Source organism: Pseudopipra pipra, chromosome 1 (genome assembly GCF_036250125.1).
Source record: "Pseudopipra pipra isolate bDixPip1 chromosome 1, bDixPip1.hap1, whole genome shotgun sequence".
In the NCBI taxonomy this organism is placed as follows: Eukaryota; Metazoa; Chordata; class Aves; order Passeriformes; family Pipridae; genus Pseudopipra; species Pseudopipra pipra.
Genome location: NC_087549.1, coordinates 73437466 through 73464208, shown reverse-complemented (window position 1 = coordinate 73464208; position 26743 = coordinate 73437466). Strand labels below are relative to the sequence as shown.

At 42.0% G+C, this 26743-nt stretch overlaps 2 protein-coding genes across 10 annotated transcripts; one reads left to right on the top strand and one right to left on the bottom strand.

The window, feature by feature from the left end:
* On the top strand, positions 1–8151 carry SNRNP48 (small nuclear ribonucleoprotein U11/U12 subunit 48). Of its 2 annotated transcripts, none has more exons than XM_064661321.1 (9): positions 1–89; positions 167–280; positions 379–439; positions 959–1033; positions 3691–3879; positions 4775–4896; positions 5343–5458; positions 6778–6939; positions 7874–8151. In XM_064661321.1, exons 1-9 carry the CDS (start codon positions 51–53, stop codon positions 7911–7913), a joined length of 918 nt encoding a protein of 305 aa, XP_064517391.1. In that variant the 5' UTR covers positions 1–50; the 3' UTR covers positions 7914–8151. The 2 variants fall into 2 exon arrangements, with proteins under 2 accessions (XP_064517391.1, XP_064517384.1); XM_064661314.1 differs by having other exon boundaries at positions 2–89; positions 6775–6939.
* On the bottom strand, positions 6783–25849 carry ROPN1L (rhophilin associated tail protein 1 like). 8 transcript variants are annotated; one of them, XM_064661399.1, is made up of 7 exons: positions 24078–25849; positions 16699–16856; positions 14637–14760; positions 14304–14465; positions 11745–11920; positions 9780–9866; positions 6783–7840 (listed from the first exon to the last, which is right to left on the bottom strand). In XM_064661399.1, the coding sequence occupies exons 1-6, from the start codon at positions 24090–24092 to the stop codon at positions 9803–9805; spliced, it is 699 nt and encodes a 232-aa protein (XP_064517469.1). In that variant the 5' UTR covers positions 24093–25849; the 3' UTR covers positions 6783–7840; positions 9780–9802. The 8 variants fall into 8 exon arrangements, with proteins under 8 accessions (XP_064517469.1, XP_064517462.1, XP_064517410.1 ...); XM_064661340.1 differs by lacking the exons at positions 6783–7840; positions 9780–9866; positions 24078–25849 and adding exons at positions 10984–11158; positions 17789–17826; positions 18894–18962; XM_064661350.1 differs by lacking the exons at positions 6783–7840; positions 9780–9866; positions 24078–25849 and adding exons at positions 10984–11158; positions 17789–17826; positions 18633–18705.
* Between the last annotated feature and the right edge of the window lie 894 nt (positions 25850–26743).

Genomic DNA, 26743 nt, shown 5'->3' with positions numbered 1-26743 from the left:
GCCGGCTCCGCCCCCGCCGCGGTCACGGGGCCGCCCCGCCCGGCGCAGCGATGGCGGCGCCCAGCGCCCTGTGGCTCGGGGGAGATTCCGTAAGGCGGCGGGGGCGCGGCGGGGGGTGGCGGTGCGGGGCTGACCTGACCTGACCTGACCTGTGTCCCGTCGGCAGGTGGAGTGGATGCTGTGCCCCTACGACGCCCATCACCGCGTCCCCCGCGCGTCGCTGGAGAGGCACGCGGCGTCCTGCCGGCTCCGCAAGATGGGATACTCCGCCGAGGAGGAGGTGGGAGCCCGGCTTGGGAAGGCGGACGCGGGGCTGGCGCTGCTGCCCTGGAGTGCCGCCTGCCCGGCTGGCCTTGACCGAGCCCTTTGGTCCCGCAGGCCGAGATGTACGACTCCAGCTTCTTCTACGAAAAGGCGAAGATTCCCACCGTCGCCATGGGTGAGCGCCCGCGGGGGCTTCGCCTGGCGGGGCGTCACACACAGCTAGGGGTGAGGGGGGATCCTGGGAGGGCAATGAGCATGAGGGACCAGGGAAACCCCATGGGGCAGAGGCCCTCACGGTAGCACATCCCGCTGCCTTGTCTGCTGAAAGCTCTCCAAGGCCTCCTGAAAACCCTGAGTGTTCCCATCAGTAGGTTTATTTTCTCAAATGGTTATTTGTTATTTGCCTTAATTTATCCTTTTTATGCTTCTATCACTGTGTAATTCTACTCCATATCCCTGTAGTCCAGAAATGCTTCTTTTTTTCCCCTTTTTTTTCCTCTCCTCATTTCAAATATGGAATACATCAAAATTGTATTTTTAATTCAGATATTCCCTTATACATCAGTAAAACTATGATATTCTGTACTATACCGTAGCTCTCGTGATAGAGGTTATGGGGAATAAAGACTGATGTGATCCAAATACTGAAGAACTTGATGTAAAAGTTCTATGATTTTTTTTTCTCTGCCTGCAGATAAAGATCTACAGTTTCACATTGTTAAGCAGGCTAGAGCTCAAAGTGCCAAGGAAGGCACAGGCTACAGTGAAGGTAAGTAGTAAGCAGATACTGAGACAATGAGAGCTGCTCTTGTGTCCCTCCTTGCAGCTTCCTTCATTCCACTATGAACTGCTGTGAGGAATTTCATTTTATTTAATTTTAATACTCCTTCCCTTGTACACCTTGGAGGATAAATGCTTTCTATACTTGGGCACCTAGATAAAGAGAATTTGAGTCTGTTGTGCTCACACCTCTAGCTATCTTCAGGACTGTAAAATCAACACTGCAAAACTCAGAAGTTTCTTAAAGGATTAGTCCTTTGCTCCCATCCCACTACCTACATTTTACTTTCTGCCTGCCTTTACTTCTGTTTCTTGTGGCCTAAACTCTTTTAATGGTGTCTCCAGCCTTGTTCTTCATGTAACATTTTGTTTAGGGATTAATTGCTAGATGTGAGCCGTGTGGGCTTGTCCACAGATCTGACTGCTCCTCAGATCACAAAGCAAACAACATGTGTATTACTATGTTGGACTGTTTCAAGACTGTCCTAAGAAGTTGTATAAGAACTACACTGACACATCTGGAAATGTGATGTTGTCCTTTGCCACCCCTCCAGGCTCATTAGTTCCTTTATGTTTTATTTTTTGGTGGGTTTTGTGACCAGCCTGGGGACCAGTTTAAGGCTGAGAGAGTCTTCAAGAGTTCAGACCAAGACAAAGCAGAGAAGTAAGGCTGTCTACAGAAAACTGTGGAGCTGCAGTGTATGGTTGAGAAATTACTGCAACACCTGAAAGATACAGCATTTACTCTCTGTAGACTTTAGTTTGTTAAGCATATACGTGCAGAAGGAAAAGTGCATTTGTTCAACTTTCTTGTCAGTGAAATACAGCAGCACTTGCTCGGGCATTGTTTTTCATCTTGTCTTCGTTTCTCTGGCAAAGCAAATGGAGGCTTAATGGACAGTTGCTTGGGAAGGAGCTTTCATGAGATGGGCACTGTATTTGGAGTATGCCAGGTGCATTTCCTCTGGAGGGAAATGGTAGCTCATTAATTTGACACAAGCGCATCCAACTAGAGAACAGATAGGCCCTCTGTGAAGTAGTTCATTGCAAAGATACACCAGTGAGCCACTAGATGCCAGTGTTCGCTGTCCAGTTTTCCCTGCAAGCTTGCCTTTCTCCAAGAGTAATGCTGAAACTGTATTGGGTTGGTTTTTATTGTGGTACCTTGATGCGCTATAAGATTCCTGACTTGGAATTGTTTGCTCAATTTAAAGTCTTTGGCAATGAAAACAAATTAAAATAATTTTTTATTGTAAATTTCCTTTTGACCAACAGGATCAAAGAAAGTAATTATCTTTCTTTGGTTTGTTTGGGTTTTTTTAATTCTAATCCAAATTATAATATTAGCATAGCTATATTGTAGAACAGGAAAACTGGTCCTAATCAAAAGTCATGAAATTCTTGTAAAATCACAAGCATGTAACTATCAGGGCATTTTTATGGACTTCCATGACTCTGTAAGAACAGTGCATTTTGAGAACAGAATTCTAGTTTTTTGTGTTTAAATCCATTTTTTCATATTAGAACAGTTTTGGTTTAGGCTCCAAGTATAGTAATGATGAAATCTTGTATTTTAGGTTTGTTTGTAGAGTTATTGTGGCTCCTCTTCATCTTCTTTGGTGTCTTTAGTGAAAGCAGAATGTGAAAGATTGCCCAGCTTCCCTTAAGACCTGAATAATGTAGAGAAGCACTAGCTTTGCTGTTGTAAAAGCTCCTGCAAACATCCCGTCTTATGTGTTGGCTCTTTCTGTCTGCCTGGAGGTTACGGGATTGTGCCTTGCAGGGAGAAAGTTGTGTTGTGGGGAGCAGGATTATGGAGGTCAGTCAGTGGTTGCTGGAAATTTGAATGTTTTCAAATAAAATGCTTTTTTGCAGGTAATATCCTAGAATATTGCACCCTGTATCTTTAGGGAAGTCACTTTGCTGCTGTTGCAACGGATTAAGAATGGATTTATTTGTTTGGAGAGATATGTGTTTTAACTGGGGAATGGGAAAAGTGAGTACTGGGCTGATAGTTCAGGGAAAGAGGAGTGTGCAGGCAGTGCATTTGTTTCCATAACTTTAAAGTTAGGTATCTGAACCAATCTGGAGCACTTTGAAAGTGCCTTTGTTGCCCTTTAAGCTATAAATCCCTGTGGCAGTCTATTATAAAAGCTCTGTAGAGAAGGTAACAGTGTGAATGAGACTGATTTGCACAGTGGTCAGTTATCTAGTCTCCTAGAACCTTCCATCCTTGTTGTCAGAACAGGTATTTTGCAGCTAGTACTTTACACAACATTTTATGAGTAAAATAAGCCCACAAGTTAGAGCTGCAGCCTCTCTTGCTTTAGCTTGTAAGCCAAGAGCTGGGACAATACAGAGTATCAATTTGATCTGATCTACTATGATTCCTTTATGGTATATGTATGTGTGTAAGCAGTCGAGGGGTTATAAAGCTTGTGTGGGCCTTGGGAGAGATTTGGGCCTCTCTTTTTCCTTTGAGCAATTTTTTATCCTTTCAAATTAAGAAGGTTGAAATTTCTTACAGATACATAGGGGAAGGATGAAAACAGCATTGGTGATCACAGCGTTGTTTGTTGAGCTTCTCAGTGTTTTCCTGTATAATTATGCTATTTTACTAATAACAGCTCTCTGTCCAACCTGCAGGATCTTACTCATTGCTGCCTGTAGAAGTTCCTCAAAATCACAAGCGGTTTACCTGTGACCTCACTCAAGCTGATCGCCTCGCTCTTTATGATTATGTTGTTGAGGAAACAAAGAAACAGAGGTCTAGATCCCAAATAATGGAAAATGATAGTGATCTCTTTGTGGATTTAGCAGCGAAAATCACCCAAGGTTTGAAGAACAATCTGTTGTTGAACTTATGACTTTCAGTTTGTCTAGTTAGATGAGTTTTGTTGAAAGCCAAACAAAATTGGCTGTGCTGTTTTTCTTGTGGAAAGCATACTGTTCTTAAAAGCCACAGCAAAGACCTGGCATCAGAAAACACTAGTTTGGTGTCCTTTATGATATTTTCCTTCTGGGAAAGCCTCATTGCTCTCCTCTTGGCACACGTGTCTCTCAGTGGATGGATCTTCTGTCCTTGCTGCAACAGACTTTGGGTTGTATAATGTTGCCAACTTACTGTGAAGCTCAGAACAGTATTTGCTATAAGAGATGACGAGATTAAAGATCACTTAAGAGTAAAAGCTGAATGGGAAAGGTTGGCAGTCATCCAAGTGGAGCTCTTGAGCACTATGCAAATGGGTGTATTGGACCAAGGCCTCTCATCCCTGTTGAGTCATGCCAGTTTGTAACCACCTATGCAGCATAAGCATCTATGTCACTTCATAGTCCCTGCTGTGCCTGGGAGGTAGGAGACAGTGCTTGTCCTCTACACGGGTAAATGTTTTTCAGAGTCTGGCTTTTGCGATCTTTGGCTTTTATTGTAATACTGGGTTGGAAAACATGACCCTTATTTAGTAGGTGTTTGACCAAATTGCAAGCCCATTATATTGGTTTGGATCATGGTTAGGAGACTGAGATCACGTAACAGTATTTGCTTGGTGGCTTTTTAGTCATGTAAATAGCTAGCATGAAGGTTGGAGAGGAAGCTTGTGCTAAATTCACAATAGTTACTAAATGCTGGAGAAACTTCAGAAAGAACACAATATATTTTATATTCTTGAAAGTATCAGACATGCTAAGGTCCTGCTAATGACCATTTGTTTTACTTCCAATTTTTTGCTAGATGATAGTCAGAAAGGTCCAAAGTCCCATCTTGAAATTCTGGCTGAAATGCGAGATTACAAAAGGCGGCGGCAGTCATACAGGGCTAAGAATGTTCATATAACAAAGAAGTCTTACACTGAGGTGAGATCTGAAAATAAAGGCTTTTTTGCACAAAAGTGCTCATTATATATCAGCATAAACAATTATATACTCTTTTAAAGACAAAGAATATGTGTCTCTCTCCACTTCTTGTACACTGCTTTATTGTTGTTGCAAATATAGAGGAATATTTTTGGATTTTGTTTGCTGCAGCAAGCTACAAATAACAGGAGCATTCCTAACTGCCAAGTTCTGAATGTGAAAATGCCAGCAAGATATAGTTGACTATTATAAAATGGTGCTATTTAAATTTATACAGAAACATGTTTCTGCAAATAAGACTTTCCATTCAGACATTTGACATATAGGGTTTGGGGAAGATTTTTGGGTGTTGGTTTTTTTTTTTTTTGAGATGTTCACTTTCTGTCTAGTTGCTAGTTGAGACCACTACCGTGACATGTTTGTTTTTAATGTATCTTAATCTCCAGGTGATTCGGGATGTGATTGGTGTGCATATGGAAGAACTCAGCAATCAGTGGCAGGAGGAGAACAGGTTGGATAATGCAGAGATATGTGAAGGAGGGAAGTTGAAATCTTCAGGAAGGTATGCCACAGCTGACAGATTCTTCAGGCATGTCAGCAGACTGAAGCCTGTAATTTTGTCTTATCACCTTCTTCTAATAGCACATACCAGCCTTGTCTGAGACACACACAGTTTATTTTATACTAATTCTAGTAAGTCTTGCTTGAGAAACTCTGCCTGGAGGAAGGATGGGGAAAAATTAACAAGTATTTTTCTTTCAGGGGTAAGTAGGTAAGTTGCAGGTGATTCAGGGGAACAGGTGGAGCTGGGAAATGAATAATGCTCCCTCTGTATTCAAGTGTGTATATATGTAGTAGGTGGGTACAGAAGGCAACACGCTTGCAACAAACGTGGGTAGAGCCCTTCCCAAATATTCGTTTGCGAAGCCTAGCCATGATGATGATGGGTACAGAAGGACACTTGGAAATAAAAGTACACAATTTCTTCCCTTTCCACACCACATGACAGGAAATGCTGTGGTAGATATATTATACCTCAGAGTAAAGGTTTCCATAACATACTAAATATGAGAAGCCTTTACAGTTCTTATCACTGTGAATGCTGCTGTGCTAACTGGGAGAGTTTTATCTATTCGTATTTCTTCCTGTGTCAAGCAACACTGTACACTCTTGCAAACATTTGTCAGTGAAATAAAAATGAAATTATGGCCTAGTGATAGCGTATTTGTTTGTGCCTCTTCAGCAGATCTTTGAGATGAGAATGTTTTTGAAACAAACTAAAAGGTGACACTCTGTTCCCAGCATTAAAATGAAGGTTAATGGGTAGTCAGAGCACTGGAACAGGCTGCCCAGGGAAGTTATGGAGTCTCCTTCTCTGGAGACACTCAAAACCCACCTAGATGTGTTCCTGCATAACTTGCTCTAGCTTACCCTGCCTTGGCAGGGCGGTTGACTGGATGATCTCCAGAGGTCCCTTCCAACGCTAACGATACTGTGACTCTCTAAAATTGGGCCTGCTGGGTTCTCCAGCTGTAGGTAGCAGCTTAAGGCAGGTAGTTGAATAGTTCAGGATTTAAAGCAAAACAGAGTGAACCCCTTCAACTGCCTCGTTTCATAAGCAGACGTGTTAAGACTGAGGGGTAGTGTTTGTAAGAAAATACCTGAATTAAATCATGTGCTGAGATGTGGACATATAAAAGCATAGACTTAGGGCTTCTTTTGGGAGGTATGGTATTTCCAAGGGAGAGAGAGAGGCTTAATAAAAGATATGTCCTCTGTCTTACATCGTTAGTAGGTCATTATATTACAAAACTGGTACTGAAACCAAAAGCAACTCTGAAACTATTTTATTGACTACAATCGATAACCTTTTTTCAGAAGGGAAGACAGGCGGTCAGCTTCAGTGGACTCACGGCAATCTGGGGAAAGCAGTAAGGATACTGAATGCACAAGACACAGGAGAGACACCAGCAGGAGTCCAAGTAAACGAAGAAGGAGTCGCGAAAGAGGCAAAGACAGAGACTCTCGCAGAAAAAGAGAGAGGTGAGCATAAATAGGGACAGCTGACTCCTGCTTCTGAATCAGGCAGCCACAACCACTGTCTGTGAGAATTTTGTGCAGAGAACAAGAAGTCTAGTCCAGTAAACAAGCTAGGTTAACCTCATGTGCCGTATGTCAAGTCAGTGCATGAGGCTACTAACACTAAACAAAACATACTGTGAGACCACAAACTGTGATCCAGACTTCAGAATCTGAAATCTCACATCTGAAAGGTGGCACTTCCAACAGTGTGTTGCAGGACTAATTCACTACTGTAACAGACTATTTTACTCCATCAACATGGTTAAATGGGACAGTATGTCCCTCATCCACAGCTAAGTGTGCTTGTCATGTCTAATGCTAATTTCTGCTCTAGTTCGCACTGGAACTTAGTAAGTAGGATTATTTGTTTCACTAATGTGCATACACATACAAACACAGTGAGTTGACTAGCTTTTCTATGGTAGGTGCTTCAAAACTGCTGTTGCTCTTCAGTATTTCTGGACATATTTTTAAGCAAAAGAAAACAAATCTAGGCCACACCTTCTAATACCATCAACAAGGATATATTTACAGGACCGTAGGTGTGTAGGACCTATGTTTAAGCAAAGACTCGGGCTGTTGTGCAGAAGAAATGCTGCACCGTCCCTAGCATGTATGAGTAAATGCTTTTAGATAAGTGCATGGATGGCTATGATTGCTTCTATCAAAGCTGGCTTCATTACACTGTGATGTCGTTCATCCTAAACTAACTGCCTCTCTGCACTGCATGACAAGGCTTTGATTAAAGCAACATGGGAATAAAACTGTCTTAAAGTAGCTTACTTTCTTTCATTAGCAGAGGACATGACTACATTTAATGAGAGCTTACCATTTTACAAGTTGTTTTTTTTCCCTTCAGACTCTGAGCCCCACAATGTTTGCGTTTTTGTTTCAGGGATGAAGACAAGTATCACAGGCATAAAAGAAGAAAGTAGAAACAAGAACCTGATTATTTTGTTTGTCAGCTGTTCAAAAAATTACTTGCACAAGAACTGTTGCTACTGCTGTTGTGCTGAGGACAGTAACGCTGTGTACATGATACTGGTATTGCATCATAGCTGTGCTTTGAGACAAAAAAGTGTTAAGGTTTGCCAGAGTGGAAGCAGTATATAGAGCAGAAAATGTGTAAATCTGTAACATTCACGCATCTTTTAATAAATTATATTGACTTTTCACGTATTTGAGTTTAGTCTGACAAGACTGAAAAATAAAATCTGTGAGAGGCCGTACTAATTGGCCTTCCTGGCCCATAGTGGATACAGAACAGAGCTAATCCCTGGAGTCCAGGATCAGTTACAAACAGAAAAAGCATGAAGAGAGCTCCCCTCCTACCTAACACTCTGGGAACACTGTTCCAGGCAGACAGTACTTACGCCTAATTACAGCATGTACCAGAGGGCATATTTCAGAGTTCTTCAACAGGCTAAACTGTTCTTCAACTGCAGCTAGTGGTAAACTGGCAATAACATGAAAGTTACTGTTCCCAAGCTCATACTCAAAGAAATTTTGGATCAATGCATTCTGGCAAAGATGATGAGAATATAGCTCTCCACAGAAACTAGTGGGGAGGCACCAAGGACACTTGAAATATTGCTGAGTACCGTATTCAAACACCAGGGGCATATCCATTTCCTTCCAGCAATAACTAGGAGGTGTTCCCATCCTGTGGACTCTACAAATGGTAGTGATAGAAGTTGATAAAACAGACTTAAGCCATGCATACATATATTAACATATATATTAATGATGTGTGGTTCTGTTAATTCCTCACACACTCTACTTCAGCAAGGTCAGTCACGAGGAGCCAAGCTTCTTGCCTCAAGGAAGTCAGCAACTATAAAAAACAAGCTTGCAGATCCATCTTTCCTACAATTTTTTTTCTGTTTGATCAAGGTGCCGGGAGAGGGCAGTCCATGTGCTCCTGGTTTTGGCCTTCTCAATCAAAAGGAATCTCTCTGGTTTTATTGTAGCCACTAATATCCTGTTTCATACCTCAGCTGTTTCTGCAATTAAGTGTAATTATCTGTCACTAAATACATGGTCTAGTTCTGATGGGTTTAGGCTTCTATACAGCAGTTCAACTCAAAACCAAACAACCCTGTGTCAGGCATTCCTTGCCCTACATGACCAATGCAGTAGCTTTTCATGTTAGAAAACAGGACATATTCTAAAACAGATTCTTAATTAGACAAGTTCATCTAAGAATGAAAAAAGATATCTAAGTTCTGAAAGGGTCCTAATTAGAGGGAAAACAATACGGAACAATTGCAGATCTTGAGGTGGTTTTGTTTAGCAGCTCAGCCATGGGGTTCCCATTAAGTTCTCTTTCAGTAGGGCTTGGTAAAACAGTTTATTTAAGTAAAGGCTGTTCAGGCAAACAAGGTAATCAAAAAAACAGCTGTATGTATGTAAGAGTCAAAGTCAGTGCTACCAGAAGCATAATGAGAAACACTTCAATTATAACTGTCCAGTCTTCTCTAAATTTAATTCTTGTATTTTACTTTTCTTACAATCGCTTACAAACTATTGGTAGGAAGATCCGTAACAAAATAACTTTTGCTCAGTATAAGCAGGTAAGTGAAGGGATGGTCCCTAGGTGTGAGCATCAGTATTTGAGAGGCAGGAGAACAGTATAACCATGTATTCAATTAACATCCCCTGTGGGGCCATTTCAAGAGTGGGACAAAGAAAAGGAAATGCGAGAGAAGAGGATCGTGTTGTACTGAAATGTGCAAATTATGGTACTTTGAACACAAATTATTTTCTTGAACTTATTTATTCCTTTTTTTTTCCCCTCTCACCTCATACTGAACAGTAGGGTTGATTAATAAAATATGAAGGTCGGTGGCAGAAAGTGTCTGATCAGCACCATGCCAGATTGTTTGTCCCTAGAAAGGAATAAACCAAATGTTTTAGAATGGCACTTTAACATGGTAAATCCTAGTGTGTTGGACAAGATACAATTTAGGGTTATATGAATTGCAAACAAAAGTGGTGTGATTAAAAAGTGGTTCTTACTAAAAATTGTCAGTCTGGTAGCTAATGATGAAACAGGTCATTTCTGCAGCTCGTGTTTCGGAGCTCCCATGTACTTGGAACTGATAGCAATCTTAAGTGTACTGGGTTTGTGTGGCAAGGGGTTTTTTGGGGGAGGTGGAGGCAGGAACTACAGTGGTGGCTTCTGTGAGCTTCTGACAGAGACTTCTCCCCTGTTCGAGCCAATGCCAGCTGGCTTCAAGATGGACCTGCTACTGGCCACGGCTGAGCTCAACAGCAACGGTGGTAGTGCATCTGGGGGAACGTGTTTAAGAAGGGGAGGAAAAAAACTGCAACTGCAGCTGGAGAAGAGAGGAGTGGGAATATGCGAGAGCAACAGCCCTGCAGACACCAAGGCCAGTGAGGAAGGAGGAGAAGGAGGTGATCCAGGCACTGGAGCAGAGATTCCCCTGCAGCCTGTGGCTCAGATCATGGAGAGGCAACTGTCCCTGCAGCCCATGGAGGTCCATGGGGGAGCAGACATCCACCTGCTGCCCATAGAGGACACACCAGAGCAGGTGGATGCCTGAGGGAGACTGTGACCCCATGGGAAGCTCACACTGGAGTGGGCTCCTGGCAGGATCTGTGTCGCCATGGAGAAAAGAGCCCACACTGCAGAAGGTTTGCCAAACTTGTGCCCCATGAGGGACCCACACTACAGCAGCCTGTTCCTGAAGGACTGCACCCCATGAAAGGGACCCTATGCTAGAGCAGTTTGTGAAGACCTGCATCCCATGGGAAGGATTCAAGTTGGAGAAGTTCCTGGAGGACTGTCTCCCATGGGAGGACCCCACACTGGAGCAGGGGAGGTCTGTGAGAAGTCCTCCCTCCGAGGAGGAAGGAACAGAGGCAATGTGTAATGAACTGACCACAGTCCCCATTCTCCATCCCTCTGTGCCACTGAAGTGCTGGATGGGAGAGAAAATGGGGAGTGAATTTGAGGAAGAAGAAGGGAAAGACTGGGGGAAGGTGTTTTAAGATTCATTTTTATTTCTTATTATCCTGCTCTGATTTGATTGGTAATAAATGAAACTGAATTCTCCAAGTTGAGTCTGTTTTGCCTGTGACAATAACTGGTGAGTGATGTCTCCTTGCCTGTACCTTGACCCAGAAGCCTTCCATATATTTTCTCTTCTCTGTCCAGCTGAGAAGGGGAATGACAGCTTTGGAGGGCAGCTGGCATTCATCCAGGGTCAGCCCACCAGGCACAGAAAGACCAGTTCCAGATAGACAGTAGGAAGAGTAAGCGTCTGTACGCAAAGAGGGCAAGCCTGCTATGGATCTTTTTAAATCGGTTAAAGTGCATTTTGTGTGACCCATGTGTGACTATGGATAAAATAAGAGAACTGCCAATCTCTCTCTCTCTGGTTTATGACCTATATTAAATCAAAACAGCAGCCCATAAGATGCTGCTGGTTCCAGAACCAGTAATATACAGCTGATAAATGCCTGTATCTAATTGCATCCTACAGGGAAAATTATACCACCAGACAGCGACTTCAGTATTTCAGAGAAAGATGGATAAATAACAATTTATCTTTTAACAGTTCAAACAATGAAGCTGACAAAAAATAACTATGTACACTTTTGATATAATCTTAGTCAACAGTTATTTTTGTCATCATGGCTATGCCATGTCTGAAGACAGAGTATTCACCTGAAATTAAAGGTTTATGGAGAACCCAGAGGTGACTAATACATTAAAATTCCATGCACAGATTTCTACTTACGCTTCTTCCTTAATTTTGTGGAGGAATGCTTCAGTTTCATCCTCTGGTATCTCTCCATCAATACTGGCCAAATACAAATAAAGGAACGAGAATGTTTCAAAGGGAATCGGAGCTGCTCCACCTTCTGGCTCGCTTGTTAAGATTTCGCAGGCATGTTTCATTGAACTCAGTAAGGACTGCAGGGGGTTAAGTCAAGAAACGAGAGGAGAAGCATCAGAGCCATGAACATCCTTTGCATACTACAAAAAAATCCACACTGTTAGCCACTAAAAGTGAGGGTAAATGAGATGAAGGTGCTATCATCATTATCTAGCTTTAAACCCCAAAGTTACACTCCAGTGCAGGTCCAACGGTAGAAACAATAATGAAGTTCTATTAGAGACAGTAGCAAAATATACCAGAATCCTGTGATGTTTAAAGATTGCATGGGGTAATATGATCCCTATCTCCAACATGGCCAAATTGCTCTGCTCTGCTACTGTGAGAGCTTGAACATCATTATATCTAGTGATAGACATATGTGTGTGTATGTGTATATTTATTATCTCAATGGTTCTAAACGAATTTTCAGCAGCAGTTAAGACAGATAAATCTACAAACCCCAGAAAATGAACATGAGTTTGGTGATTTTTATTCTGACATTATATTATATAATTTTTAGATAATATTTTAGCTGATATTACTGTTTCCTCTATCTGTATGCAAGTTCTATTTTAGTAGTTAGTAGAAAAAACATTGAGGCAAAAAGCATTTAAAGAACATTTCAGTTCAGTCAAAGGGCAATAACATCCTAGTTACCTTAAAAAACCCCATGCCACAAATTATTTTCCAAATCTACTTTGAAAAAATCCTTTATTTAATATGGTGTTGATAATCCAGTGCCCTCTTCATGCTGAGCTATATGGGGAAAAATGTGGAAAAATTAGGCACCAAGTTACATTCAGTCAAAGACTGGTTGGATGCCATTAAAGAAAGAAATAAACAAACAAATGCACACACGAAACCAAAAAAAACCACCAAAAAAACCCTCAAAACCACTCAGGCCTTTTTTAACACAAGTGTTAATATTTTTTGCTGTAACATTTTCAAAACTCACCCTTACCTTTTCATTAACAAGCAATGAAATGACTACGTAAAAAGATAGTATTTTCTAACACTAGACTAGCAATACCTAAAATAAATGCAATATCTGTTTAAGATCTAGAACACAGGCCAGAGAAGTGTAATTTTATAATCCTTTAACAGTTTTACTTAATGTATTTCATCCCCTGGGAGGCCTCTCTGTGGAAGGAGAGGCAGCTGCCTCTATTGATGGCAGAGTTTACCTTCTGCATTTTGCTACCTCTCTACTGCCCTTCCTGCCACTGTGTCTCTCTCTCACAACACAGCAAAATTATTCACATCCATTTTGGCACCCCTGAAAGCCTATTTAACAGGCTACCTGTGTGGTCATTTCCTCAAGGCTGTAAAAACACATCGGTGTTTAGTTTATAAAAAGATACTTCAAACTGGTGCTCTTAAGAAGTTCACACTTCTCTAATCTTGTATTTCAGCTGAGACTCTGTTCAACTACGACCACAATTTACACCTGCAGGAAGTGAATTTAAATTTCTTGTGTGCGTCTTCCTCTATGGTTTAGGAAAATGAAGTCTAGGTTTCGTTACATAGTACTGAAATCAAATCGTTCACTTAATATCCAAAAGAATGATGACATGGATGTAAATTTAGTCTGTCTAGCTCCATTAGAATGATGCTTCCATTACTCCATTTTTTTGTTTGGTTGGTTGCTTTTTTCTAGATAAGTAATGTTGCTGTTACTATTTTTAAATGAAGAAAAGAGCCCGAACTACAAGATCATGTCAGGAAGAAGATTGGAATGAAGAAATACACAGTTGAAATAAGTAAATATAAATAGATATATACACACACAATTGCATTGCCAGGCCAGCTCAACATTCAGGGTTTCCAGATATTGCAACAATCTCAAAATATTATTTTGTATGTATTTTCTTTTTAATACCTCTTCTTCCATACTGTAGAAATCACTAAAAGTATTATAGTTTATAAGAACATCAGCTTAGTGCATTTTATAGTCTTCCATTCTGTTGAAATGCTCTTCTGAGATATTATTCCTGACTTTAAAAGAACTAAATGTAAATTTAGTAACATTAACTGCTGCCGTGAAAATTTAATTGACTACACAATCAATTAAAAATTGGTGCTTTAATTTCTCCCTCCAGTTCTCCTCCGCGGACATTTACACTGATGCCATCAGCATCATTCCTCTATCATCCTCTCTCTCATGGTACAAGCTCTCTGCAGACATTCTTGCTCTTCTACTGCCATCCCAGTCAACTGAGGACTTAGCCATCTTTCTGTTTAAGTTCCCCCAACTAAAATCTGATGGAGAACAGAAGTAAACATGCAAGCCACTTTGCCAGCTGCTGCAACAGCAATCACCATTTTCCAAATCCATTTGCAGTAATTGTTCTATGACCTTATATATGATCACAGACAACCATCTGTGTTTAGATACAAGAGCTCCTGTTGTGAACATACCCCACCGAGCACGCTGCACCCAAGTGCCAGAATCTTCATCCATTCCACCTCCTCGCCAAAATTGTCCAGTTGCAGGATAGATTTCAGCTGCTCTTCTGGCAAACACAAGTGCTTCCATTTTTCCTTTAGCTCTGTAACAGTTATCGTGCCTTTGGGAGAAAGCTTTAAACGAAATCATGGTACCATAGTAAGAACTCTGAAAACCAGAATGAATCAAAGAACAGAGTAGTTCCCCAAAATACATCAAACACTTGAAGGTCAGTCTACCCAACCATCTCCAACACATCAGCATTCCTCAGTAGCATTATGCATTTGATAAAGGCCAGTTTGTACCTTTTTGTGCAAGACTTTGAGGAGTCCAGGAGTCAAACCACCTTCTATTTCCCCTGTTGCTGAAGGAATTTCAATCCTCTCCTTCACAGGAAGGGGCTCCCCCTTTGACAAGGCTGAAAAATACCTGAGTGAATGGGAAGAGCAACACACCTCAATGCCAAAGGCCATTACAAACTGCACAGAAGTTAATGCTCTTACAGGTCAGTGAAAGAACACACAAGCTCCTGAGCAGGAGCAGCAGCACTCAGCAAGCTGCCCACGCACACAATTCCCATCTCCCCATGCTCAGATGGCATCTTTCTTTCTAGCAGAAACCACAATCTTTAGATTTTACATGCTCCTTTTTATGACATTCTAATAATTCTTAAGATATTGAACTTATTTTGTGCGTGATACACTCAGTTCTTCTCGGCAAAGGCAGAGAGTGATTTATTAACATCACAGTGCACTTCCAAACAAAACGCAGGTTTTTCCCATTTGATTGAGGAGCACTTGACTGCTCATCTGTTTAACATTCCCCTCAAACACTACCCAAAATGCTGCAACTCTCTCATCAATATTTCTACTATTTCTGTCCGCTCCAAAATAAAATTTAGGAATAGAGCAGAAAGGGCATTAGATGCACATTCTTTTGATTATAAGGCTGACACATCCTCAACAGGAACCACCTCTGCTATAACTGGCCAGCAATCTGAACTGTGCAAGGAAAACTCAGTTTTCATTCAGGTAGTGATGGGTCTAATTTAGGAGTTTCTCCACTCATCCTGCCTCATCTGCCCTGGTCACTCACCAGGCTGTGCAAACACTTGCCAAAATGCACAGCAAGCAGCACTGCATTGGTGTGACTGGGTAGAAATAGATGCATGGTATGTACGTAGATACAACACCTGGGCTACTTTTCAGCCTGATCCATTTCCCCATCCGATTATTCACAAGGACAAGCCTACAACACTGGCAGCACATGTGAACCCACAGCCTTGCTCTGCCTTGTGTGGCTCCCAGGCACAGATCTTGCTCTGCTCACCAGAGAGGTGCGTGATCAGCAGCAGCTGCCTACTCCTCTGTGGGGGCTCCTCTCTAGGCAGAGGTTGGGGTCTGGCTGGTGGTGTGGCCATGGCAGTGCCACACTGCCCCTTCTCTCACCAGCTCCATGTCCCAGCAAGCTCCAGCTACCTGGTGACTGCTGCTTCTGACACAGCTGGGACAAGCTCACTGCACTTCCATCACCCAGAGGTACGCTGCACCCCCCCTCCATCATGTTCCTAAGAAATGTCATGCCATTTTAAGATTGTCCCAATGCCTTTCTCTGACACTGGAGCTGTAGCAATTCAGCTTCAGATTCTTTCATTTTTTATGGACAAGCCAGACCCCCCCAGTCTGGCTTTGTTAATAGCCTCCCCTCCCTCATGTACAGAGTATAGATGTTTTCCAATCCCTCCAGCTGAGAACATCTCACAGATATCTTTCAAGAGCTTGCCCACACAAACCATAGGACAGGAAAAAATTATAGTGCACAGATGAGGTAAAAGAAAAAAAAATAGAAGTTAAAGAAGAAACATTTAAACATCTTAAATCAACATTTTAGTGAGAGATTTATTACATGGATTATCATTTAAAAGTTGCAACTTTTCAGGCACTTTTCCCAGAAAAGAAAAGAAGAAACCTAACAAGCTTAAGAATTAGAAGGTTATTTTCTAGGTTGCCTTTAAATTTCAAGAATTAAATCTCATATGAGAGGAAAAAAACCAAACCAAATTAAAAAGGTTTGGTCCTTGAGATGGAAAAAGTAATAACAAAAACAAATTAAGATGCATTTTCTTGGATAGAAATCAAACTATTCCAGGAATAAGCCAATCCTAAGCCTCAAGGAAGCAGAAAATAAATCAAGTACTACACTATTTTTTAAAAGGCTCTCATACCACATTAATACAAAGCAGTGTGTATGGAATATACATGTTGATGTAATATTCAAAGTCAGCTCCACTGTATAGTAAACAGGAGCAGTGAGATTCTGTGGGTCCCCATGTATAGCTCCCTATTGTTCTTTGAACATCATACTTACGCAGCTGCCCACTGCAAAACATCATGAGGTTGAGTCCTAATAGCAGCTTTAGTAAATTGCTTCAGAATGTCAGGTAGCTCTGGGGGGATTTTGATCTGCTGAGCACAAAACATGGTTTCTGGAAGAGGCATGGTCGGTTTCTGTTCAGGCACAAGGACCTGAAAGAAATAAAACAGCAGTTCACAGATACAGAACGTGAATGTGTGTGTGCACTTGTGGGTGAACAGTGCTCATCCCCAAACTCCCTCCTGTCCTACCTGACAGCTGGGGCTACTGGAGAGGTGACAGACTTAGAAGGGTCTGCGTCTGTCAGAGGAGCACCGCATTTCTCTAAAATACTTTAATTTGGTGGCAACACCAAGTAAAACACTGGAGCTTGGACACCAACCACAGCTCTGGATGAGGAGAACTACTACTTTAACGAGTATCTTTAGTTTTAAACGGATTTTTCTCCTCAAACCTACCACAATACAAATTTGTAAAACAGGCAGTACAGACAAGTCACATCACACATGCCAGTGTGAAAGCTAGCTATGCTGGCAACTCACTACTGCGCACCGAGGAGAATCTTGTCATTTTTGTACAGAATCCAGAGTATGCAGATGACCAAGTTTCTACTGTGTTTACGTACTCCAAAAATGTTGTAGAAAAAAGTTACTAATTTGTGCTCCTGGTAGACTTCACACAAAAAAACTACAGCAATGAACAAAACATTCACGTGTGCTGCAACCACACACTGCACTTTGCTCATACAGTTCTACAGGTATGTTTGTCTCATTCAGGATGTAACTCATTTGTTGCAAGGAATTCTGTCACCCAGGATCCAAAAGAAGGGAAAGAGATAGGTTATTGTGTGGCACTTCTCCCATTGAAATGGGGCACATTTGGTGGGAAATCTGAGTACCGTCCTCATCATTTCGAGAACAAACTATACCCTATTTAAGTTGATTTGGCAACAAGAACTGAAAACATATTGGTTATTTGCAGAGGAGAAGAGCAATGAAAGCAACAGCATCAAGAAAGGAATCAACATAACAGCATCCTCTATCCCTTTACATTATTTTAATGTTTAAGATAAAAATAAGACTACCTGGCATGTGGCTTTCTCTCCCTATCATGTGAATTTTCCTGCATTGGAAAAAAAAATTAAAAGTCACTGATGGAGGAATGGGACTGCTGTGACCCAAGGCTCCTTTGAGGATCAAACCATACTTAGAACTTTATTTCTGGAGAAATGCAGGTAGAGCACAGCATCTTCACCACTCCAACGCAGCAAATTTGAATTCAGGGATAGACTTCAGAGAGTGCATTTAATTACCTTATTGGTCACACACATTCAGTAATGATTCAAAAACACAGTTCTAACCAAGGAATTGAAGCTGAACGCAAAAATTTGAGGATTTCAGGATAACAGAAAAAACTAGAGGAAGGAATACATGTGCATGTGTATGCCCCCTTGGGAAACAGTAAAATAAAAGAGTAAAAACAAAATCAGGGAGAAAAAAAAAAAAGGAAGCAAAGAAAAGCAAGAGCTGCTTTTCTACAGTAAGCCATTAATCATAGTCTCACAGAAGGGTTGAGGTTGGCAGGGACCTCTTAGAGGTTACCTGGTCAGACCCCCTCCTCAAGTTGGGCCACCTACGATCAGACTGCCAAGAACCATGTCCAGGTGGGTTTTGAACATGTCTAAGGATGGAGACTCCACACTTCCCTGGGCAACCTGTGCCAGTGCTCAGTCATCCTTACAGTGAAAAAGGGTTTACTTATGTTCAGAGGGAACCTCCTGTACATATACACACAGCCAGCTCAGGCAGCCTCTGCACCCCTTCACCATCAGCGCACGGCAGGGGTTACTCTTGCTAAACACAAAGCTCAGCTCATGTCTTTCACCCCCTATTAGCTCTTATTTTCTAATGTTTTTTCCTTTCACGCACTCAAAACCAGCCCCAGCAGTTCAAGGCTGACAAGCAGCCGCAAGCAGGCCGGCCCGGCCGCGCCGCGGGGCCCACCGCCCCCCAGCCCCGAGCTGCGGGGAGGGAGCGCCGGAGGAGGCGTTCGGAGAGCGCCGGGAGCCCAACCCCGCCCCCGGGCACCGCCGCGGCGATGGCGGCCCCGGCCGAGCCGTCCGGGACTGCTCCCCCCGCCCCGCCGGTGCTGCCCCGGGGCTCGGGGGAGGCCCGGGCACGGCCCCTCACCTGCCCCGCTCCGCGGCCCCGCTGCCCGGGCAACGCGGGGGAGCGGCCGGGGCGGGCGGGAGGCCGGGGAGCTGAGCGGGGGAAGGCGGGGGCCGGGCGGGGAGAGAGGGTTGGTGCCTCCGCGGTTTAAAGTGCAAGAGCATCCCCTGATTTGTTCAAACTTGTGAAAAGACACGAGACATGGATGATGTCTACCTTTAGCAAATTCGCAGATGACACCGAGTTGGGTCGGAGTGTTGATCTGCTGGAGGGTAGGAAGGGTCTGCAGAGGGACCTGGGCAGGCTGGATCACTGGGCCAAGAACAATGACCAGTGACCAAGTGTCAGGTCCTACGCTTTGGCCACAGAAACCCCGTGCAGTGCTACGGGCTGGGGTGGGGGCAGAGTGACTGGAAAGCTGCCCAGCAGAAAAGGACCTGGAGGTGCTGGTCAACAGCGACTGAACTCAAGGCAGCAGTGTGCCCAGGTGGCCAAGAAGGCCAGTGGCATCCTGGCCTGTATCAGAAATAGTATGGCCAGCAGGACTGAGGAAGTGATTCTTCCCCTGTACTCAGCACTGGTTAGGCCACACCTTGAATACTGTGTTCAGTTCTGGGCCCTCAATTCAGGATTCTGGAGTGCATGTCCTAGGAGGAGTGGTTGAGGGAGCTGGGGTTGTTTAGCCTGGGGTGACATTACTGCTCCCTAAAAACTACCCAAAACGGGGTTGTAGCCAGGTGGGGGTTGGTCTCTTCTCCCAGGCAACCAGTGACAGGATGAGAGGACATGGTCTTAAAGCTGTGCCAGGGGACATTCAGGTTGGACATGAGGAAGAATTTCTTCAGAGAAATGGTGATTAGATGTTGGAATGGGCTGCCCAGGGAGATGGTGGAGTCACCATCCCTGGAGGTGTTTAAGGAAAGACTGGACGTGGCACTTAGTGCCATGGTCTAGTTGGCAGGGTGGTGTTCGGTCATAGGTTGGACTCAATGATATCAGAGGCCTTTTCCAACCTAATTGATTCTGTGAACACTTTAGTACCGCATCACTGGCAGAGCCCATAGTGGGATGGCTGGTCCCTGGATGCCTGGGCTCCCTGCAGCCCACTAATCCCTGCATGCCCCATGGCCACGAGGATGCACTGCCAGGTGAGCAGAGTTAGGGTGGCATGTCCATCCTGCCTTTAGCACTTTTAAACTTCTTTTCCCAGCTTGGATGAGATGTGAACAAATGCTGAATGAGCTGAAAAGTAGACATAGAGCAACGTATCCCCTAAAATTCCCGTTACTTGCAGTAGCTGCCACTTTCAAGGGCAGCTCAGCCACAAGCAACTTCTGCTGGGCAGCCGCCACAGTCCCGAACATTCCAGACAGCAGGACCACAGAAGGTCTGCCACCAGGGAGAGCAGCATGTCCAGTGCCAGCTGCTTCTCAGCACCCACTGCTCCAAATATGGCCCCACAAGGCAGCATGGGTTCTCCCACCACTTCAGAACTCCAAGGATTCAGTGCCCTGTCTGCCTCCAAGTCTTGGTTGCCAGCTACGAGACCTATTTCCACTGCACAAAAAGACAGCACCGGAGATAACCTGAATGGCATCCTCTGTAAAGACACTAGTGCATCTCTTGGTTATAAAGCAATGCCCCTCCCGTTCCTTCTAACATGGGCTGTAAGTAGCTCGAGCACTCAAATTAACTTGGTAATAGGATTATTCGCTTCAGAAAGCCTTCAGAAGCCATTGCTCCAAAGAGACTTGGGTGCTCTGTGCTTGAAACAGGCCAAACAGTTACTGCAGAAGCACACAATCTTATTTGGAGCAAGCCCTTTTTAATCCACATTATGTCCCCACTGATGAACATGTAAGGCCATGCAGGACAAAGAAAAACATGCAGCAAACATTATCCTGCAGGAGTTTACACAGTGGAATTAAATTAAGATCATTTCACAATGCAGTTTTTCCAAGGTGTCTAGGGATAACAGATAAACAGCAAAAATTTCATATTCTCTGTCATCTGCAGTTCTTGGACACACTTGGAACTATCCCAAAAATGCTCAAAAAGTAAATGTCATATTCTCAGTTCTTCCAGTGATTTGGTTCAGTGCAGTGAAATCATGCATAAAGCTGCCATACTGTATTATGGGAAACAGTAGCATGTAGGTGGAATTTTTCCTGTGAGTATTTAAAGAAAAACTCCGTATTTTTCAAACATGTTATTTTATATGAATTGCAAACCAGTGGAAAAAGCCAAAGGCTAAAACTTCCATATAAAAGTGAAAAATAACTGGAAAATAGGTTACCAATTAATCACATGCTGCTCCAGAACATGCTTAATCTATAAAGGCATGGCCAAATTAATCTTTGTATAAATGCTTACATGTAACAAAAATTAACAAGACACACTGCATCAAGTAATAAGCAAAACTCTAGGCAATACAGTCCTTGCTCTTCGCAGAAAAAGGAGCATGGGCACTGCTCTCCTTTATTTTTTGACCCCAACCATCATATATTTAACTACAGGGGGAGGATGGATGGGATGAAACAGGATGGTATGGAGGGGACTGCAAAAAAACCCTGGAGGTACATGAGTTATGACCATCCTTACCCTGCAGCCTCCTGACTTATAAGCAGTACCGGATATACTGCAGATTTTCTACTCATTAGTCCTGTGTTAATGGTGCAGAAAGAATGCATAATTACACATGTTGGCTTAAGTTTGGCATACTGGGATGGTATTCCTTTTAGGAAGTCATTTATACTTTTGGGAACTCATTTTTAGCTAAAAGTAGTACGCTTTTCACATGTAATTACACTAAAACATCTACTTAAAGATCATTGTAACTCATGGATGTAAAAGGAAGGCCAAACCAGCATAACAAAGAGTGGAATAACCTCCGAGATAATTGGTAAGTAAAAACAAGATCAAGAGGTAGGTGAGGGAGGGATGCTTCAGTTTTGAGGGTTAGTGGTGTGAGGAGAGATGTTAATTATCTGCAGATTAATGCAAGGTTGTTTAAGGAAACTCAGGATTACACAGATCAGTACCGTGGCTGTGGGGTCAACAAAACCCTTTCAACAAGGAACAAAAAGAAAAAAAACCCCAAAACTCTCAGAGGCATAGTGAGAAGGACACTGATGGGTCCGGTTGAGAATCTTGGCACAAAGCTATAAAGGAAGTAAGGCCTAGTTTCTGTTAAGAAAAGGTTGATCAAACTCTATGAAGATATAGGCAATAAAAACATAAGTGTAACTTCAGCAAAAGGAGCAACTCAGATTCTTGCTATACACTGAGTAGAGAGGGAGTACTTCCCTCCCGTGCATTTTACCCATTACTCTTATACAAAGAGCATTTAAAAGTATATCCATGAACGTAATTGTTCTTTTACAGCACCATTGCCGAATTTCGGCTTAGAAATCCTGCTGCTGCTTCCTGCTTCCGTGCCTCCTGCTCACAACTAGTCAAAATATCCCTGGTTCCGGCCAAGACAGGGTTAATTTTTGCAGTAGCCAGGAGGGGGCACAGCTAGGACCCGGGAGGTTTACCTTTTGTGCCTCCAATTCTCCTCTCCAGCCCGTTGCAGGAGAGAAAGGGGAGGGGGTAGTAAGCGAGCAGTGCTGAGCAGTGCGTGGAGTGGTTTCAATGGCAACAATAAATTGGAGAATTCCATTCCTAAACCACGACACCTATGTACACTCCATTCTAATCCACAGTATTTTTAGATTCAGCACATTCCTTATTGGACTTCAGCAGGCCACTTATGCAATTTGCACCTGCTGAACATGGCAAACCAGTGCTGCTCGGCACTATTTGGGTTCTAATACAGAAATTCTATCCAGTATAAATAAATTAGCTTTGCAGTGTTCTCTACTTCTATAAGCAACAAGGAATTCTGTTCTCTCTAGTCTTACTTTCCAGGAACACAAATGGCCCTCGAAAGCCAAGTGATTTTGTGATGAATCAGACAAGTAATGTTAAGTACCACCCCCTTCTCCCCCACCGGATATCAGACAACTCCAGATGTTTGACATCTCTTCTGGGGGGGTGGGTGGGAAATGCCTATGCAGCTTTGGCGTTGGCCTCTACTCAATAGGCAAGAGATAACTGCAGGTAAGTAGATGAGCAGCAAAACTGATGTTCAGAGTTGTGAAATAATCTTGCCCTTCCTCCATCCCTCAGTACTATCCTGAATTTAAAACATTTAGTTTATTTTGGATTGGTATTTGACCTTTGGAAATACAATCTTTTAAAATTTTCCATTACTGAGTAACTTTGATTTCAGCATATTGTTTCTCAATTTATGGTGACTTCTAAATGAAGAAATTAATACCAGAAGCATAGCTTGTGGAATAACCATAAATAAAATTGTTGCTAACTTTAGTTTCAATTAATCTAATTAAGAAATACAAGAGAGCTCTAACTTACTTTTATGCTTTGTAAAAGTTGTTTCTTATCTGTTTCAGAAGACAACTTCCTTTATTTTGCATCCTGAACTTCATTATACTACCAAGATTCAGTTCCTTGTTTAATGTTTTTATTATCTGCATAATCATTTCTGCTAAGAGCCTCACTCATTGCCCAGGCAATTCCATTGCCATTCCCAAGGCAAGCAGAACAAGAACACTGACCCTGCCACAAAGAACTTCCAATCTATATGTAAAATAACGAACAGTGAAGTCCAAGGAAACAAAACGACACTGATCAGCATGCCAGGCAGTGAAATCAACAAACCACCCATTTGTGCGCTGTAAGGTATTTTTTACAGAGTTCTCTGCAGAATAATGGGACTGCTGTGCAGACTTTTATGATGATCTTGACTCAGTCTTAGGGAGAGGCAAGGAAAGAATTAATACACTCAGCTGAAAAGTGATGTGAGTGCTGTAATTGTGTTAGAGCTGGCATCTCGCCAAGGAAATTATGGACTGAAAGCAGTTACAGGTACCAGAGGGCCCTCAAACAAAACCAAGTAACTTCAGCTTCACCCAGCAGAAAAGGGGGAGACAGAGAAGGGATGCAGAGTTTTAACTATTTTTAATCAATATAAAATAATCTGTGTAAAAACAGTCAAAGCCATGCTGCAATTAAATTCTTTCAGAATGCAAAAGATAGCTACAGAGCCATCTTGACAGTTCTTGGATGAAGGTCTGTGGAACTAACAACAGCATTAGATTCTCAACACCACAAAGGGGATACAATTAAGCCAGTACATACCTCCAACCCCTCCATTCAAGATCCAAGGTCAGCCCGAACTGGGGTAAAAGAGCGCGCATGCGCGCGTGCACACACACACACACACACACACACACAAACACACACACACACACACAAACACACACAAACACAGAGTCTTTTCCACTTGAAGAGTAATATAAGCCCACAGCATGCTGTATTACTCTAGCGCAGATGGAAGCCACTGGTACAGATCTCATCAGCTGTCTCAGTAACAGCCACTTAACTTACATGCTTACTATCATGTTTCTATGCCAGAGGACTACTCAGGGCACAATAAGGCAAACCATTGAAATTTAAAACAATAAAAAAGTACTGTTATTTAATTCTTGTTCTATACAACCTCCATATTCTTTCCCAAAACGTGTAAAAATAAGGAGGTAAGGAGATGAGATTTTTCTGAAGTCCACAATGGACAGTTTTGGAAACAAACTTCATGCCTGCCAGCATAACAGTTGCATTTGAAACCAGTTCTCCGTAACAAAGAGAGAATACAGATAATGTAAGCTACATCAAAACAGCTACAGATCACATTGCATGACTGGCCTGATTCTCTTTTTTCTTGTGAAATAACAGTGGTAAGAAACAGCACAAAGGCTTTTTCTTAATAAATTTTAATATTAAGACCAATTTGTCTGGATAAAAACACAAAGTTACAAGTACCACACTACTGTAAATTCTCCATGATGCACAGTAGTGCTTGCAATATTTGAGTGACAAGCCCATTTTGGAACTGTTTGTGAAAGGTATGTCAAAGATGGAATCTTGGCATAAGTAAGAATGTATGTTATCAGTGAATTTATTATTGTGAAAATATATTTGTCCCACAATGTACACCACTGTAAATAGTCAAATGCAATATATATGCACATCAAAAATATATGGGGTGAATATATACTCAATTTGGCATTAAGTAAGCAACAGTGAATGAAAGAAAAATATTTAGGCTATTTTTCTGATTTCATTTCACTGGAAATTTCCTAATAAATCACTCCAAAAGGTAGTATTTATGGTTCAAAACCATCAGTACAACAGTAATTCTGTAAAATAGTATGAATCTGATAGTGACAGCCCAGTCCTCCTGCCACTAGATTCAGATGCATTTGGCTTGTTCTCGCTGCCTTAGAACACGAGTCCAGACACCAAAAAAATGAACTACCACCATCACAGCCTGGACCATATTAGCTCAAAACAATGGCAGGTCAGAGGTGCAACATCAATAGAAGGAGATGACACTTTCAAAGCACTTGCCAGATTCTCAAGTATTAATTATATACACACATGGTTAAGTACAGAATACTGAAGAAGAGTGTAATGAATAGCAATTAAAATGTTCCATTGATGTTCTCCTTACTGCAATGGATATTCACATTTCCCACATTGGTCTAGGAAAGATACTGCAATCTAAGCATGTGATTTGATGCTACTTAAAGCTTTGTGATACTGTTATGTATTTTCTTTATCTACATAAGCCCCCCCAAACATTACTGCAAAAGAACTCTATCTACATATAGAAATAACACAGACTTGATTTGGTGGCTCTTGTTTGACTGTGCTCTTGCAAAGATATCTGCTAACTCTTCCTTGCCTGCTTAATAGCATATGTATTTCCCTGCCCCTCAGGAAATAAATGGTACATGATAAATCACTTCCTTCAATATTATTCCCATAAAAATTCACAGTGACCAATTCTGAGAGAATTTTTTTTTGGTTGGGTTTGGTTTTTTTTAAAGTAATTGTGCAATATAAAATTCATACTACAATTTTTAACTTTGGTAACTTACAGAAAAAAGATTTCAAGCTCTTTAACTAAGGACCAGGTCAGGATGTTGCTTACACTATGCTCCTTGTGCTGTGCAAGCACATCAGTTAATGTTCATCCCTTTTCTTGAGGTCCTGAAAAATTCTATTATTGATAAGAAATTGGCTACAATTTAAGTTGTGAACCTATCTAATTTTCCTTGATACCTTTAAATGCTTCCAACACCTAGACTTAGTAAATTTTTATTTACTGTTTCAATTCACAAAATCCTGATCCCAAAGCCAACACCCACCCCTTCAACCAAACAGAAAAATCCAGCTGAGCCTCAACAAGTACATCTGAATTCTCAGAAGAGGAAATATTTTCTTGATTTAACAGCAACTGTACAATATTACAAACTCTGACACATGAAAAACAATCAGGCAATAGAAAAATGTACAACAGCTTTGGTGTTATACAAAATAATAAAAAAGACTGGACAGCAAGATACATAGTTCATTATGTTCTCACCACAGCCACTTCATTGCTGACTGTAAGACAGTTATTTACTTTTGATATTCTCTGTGGCCTTTCCACTCATGAAAAATCATACTGTATTACTACAATAGGATCTGTTATGAACACCATAAAGTAAGCTCCAAATTTTATAAAAACATCTTGCCTCTTCGCACTATTGCTTTGTGGCACATTGTCAACAGAACAGCAGTCCAAAATAAAGTGACAACTAGATTTAATAAATTAATATACTTTTTAAAGATGTACAATGCACATTCTTTTTAATCCAAGGTTTTAGGGTGTCAGGATACTTCTATTTACACATATACAGATCTCAGACAGCATTTATAACATCAGAAAATGCAGATAAGGAACAAAGCCTTAACTGCTA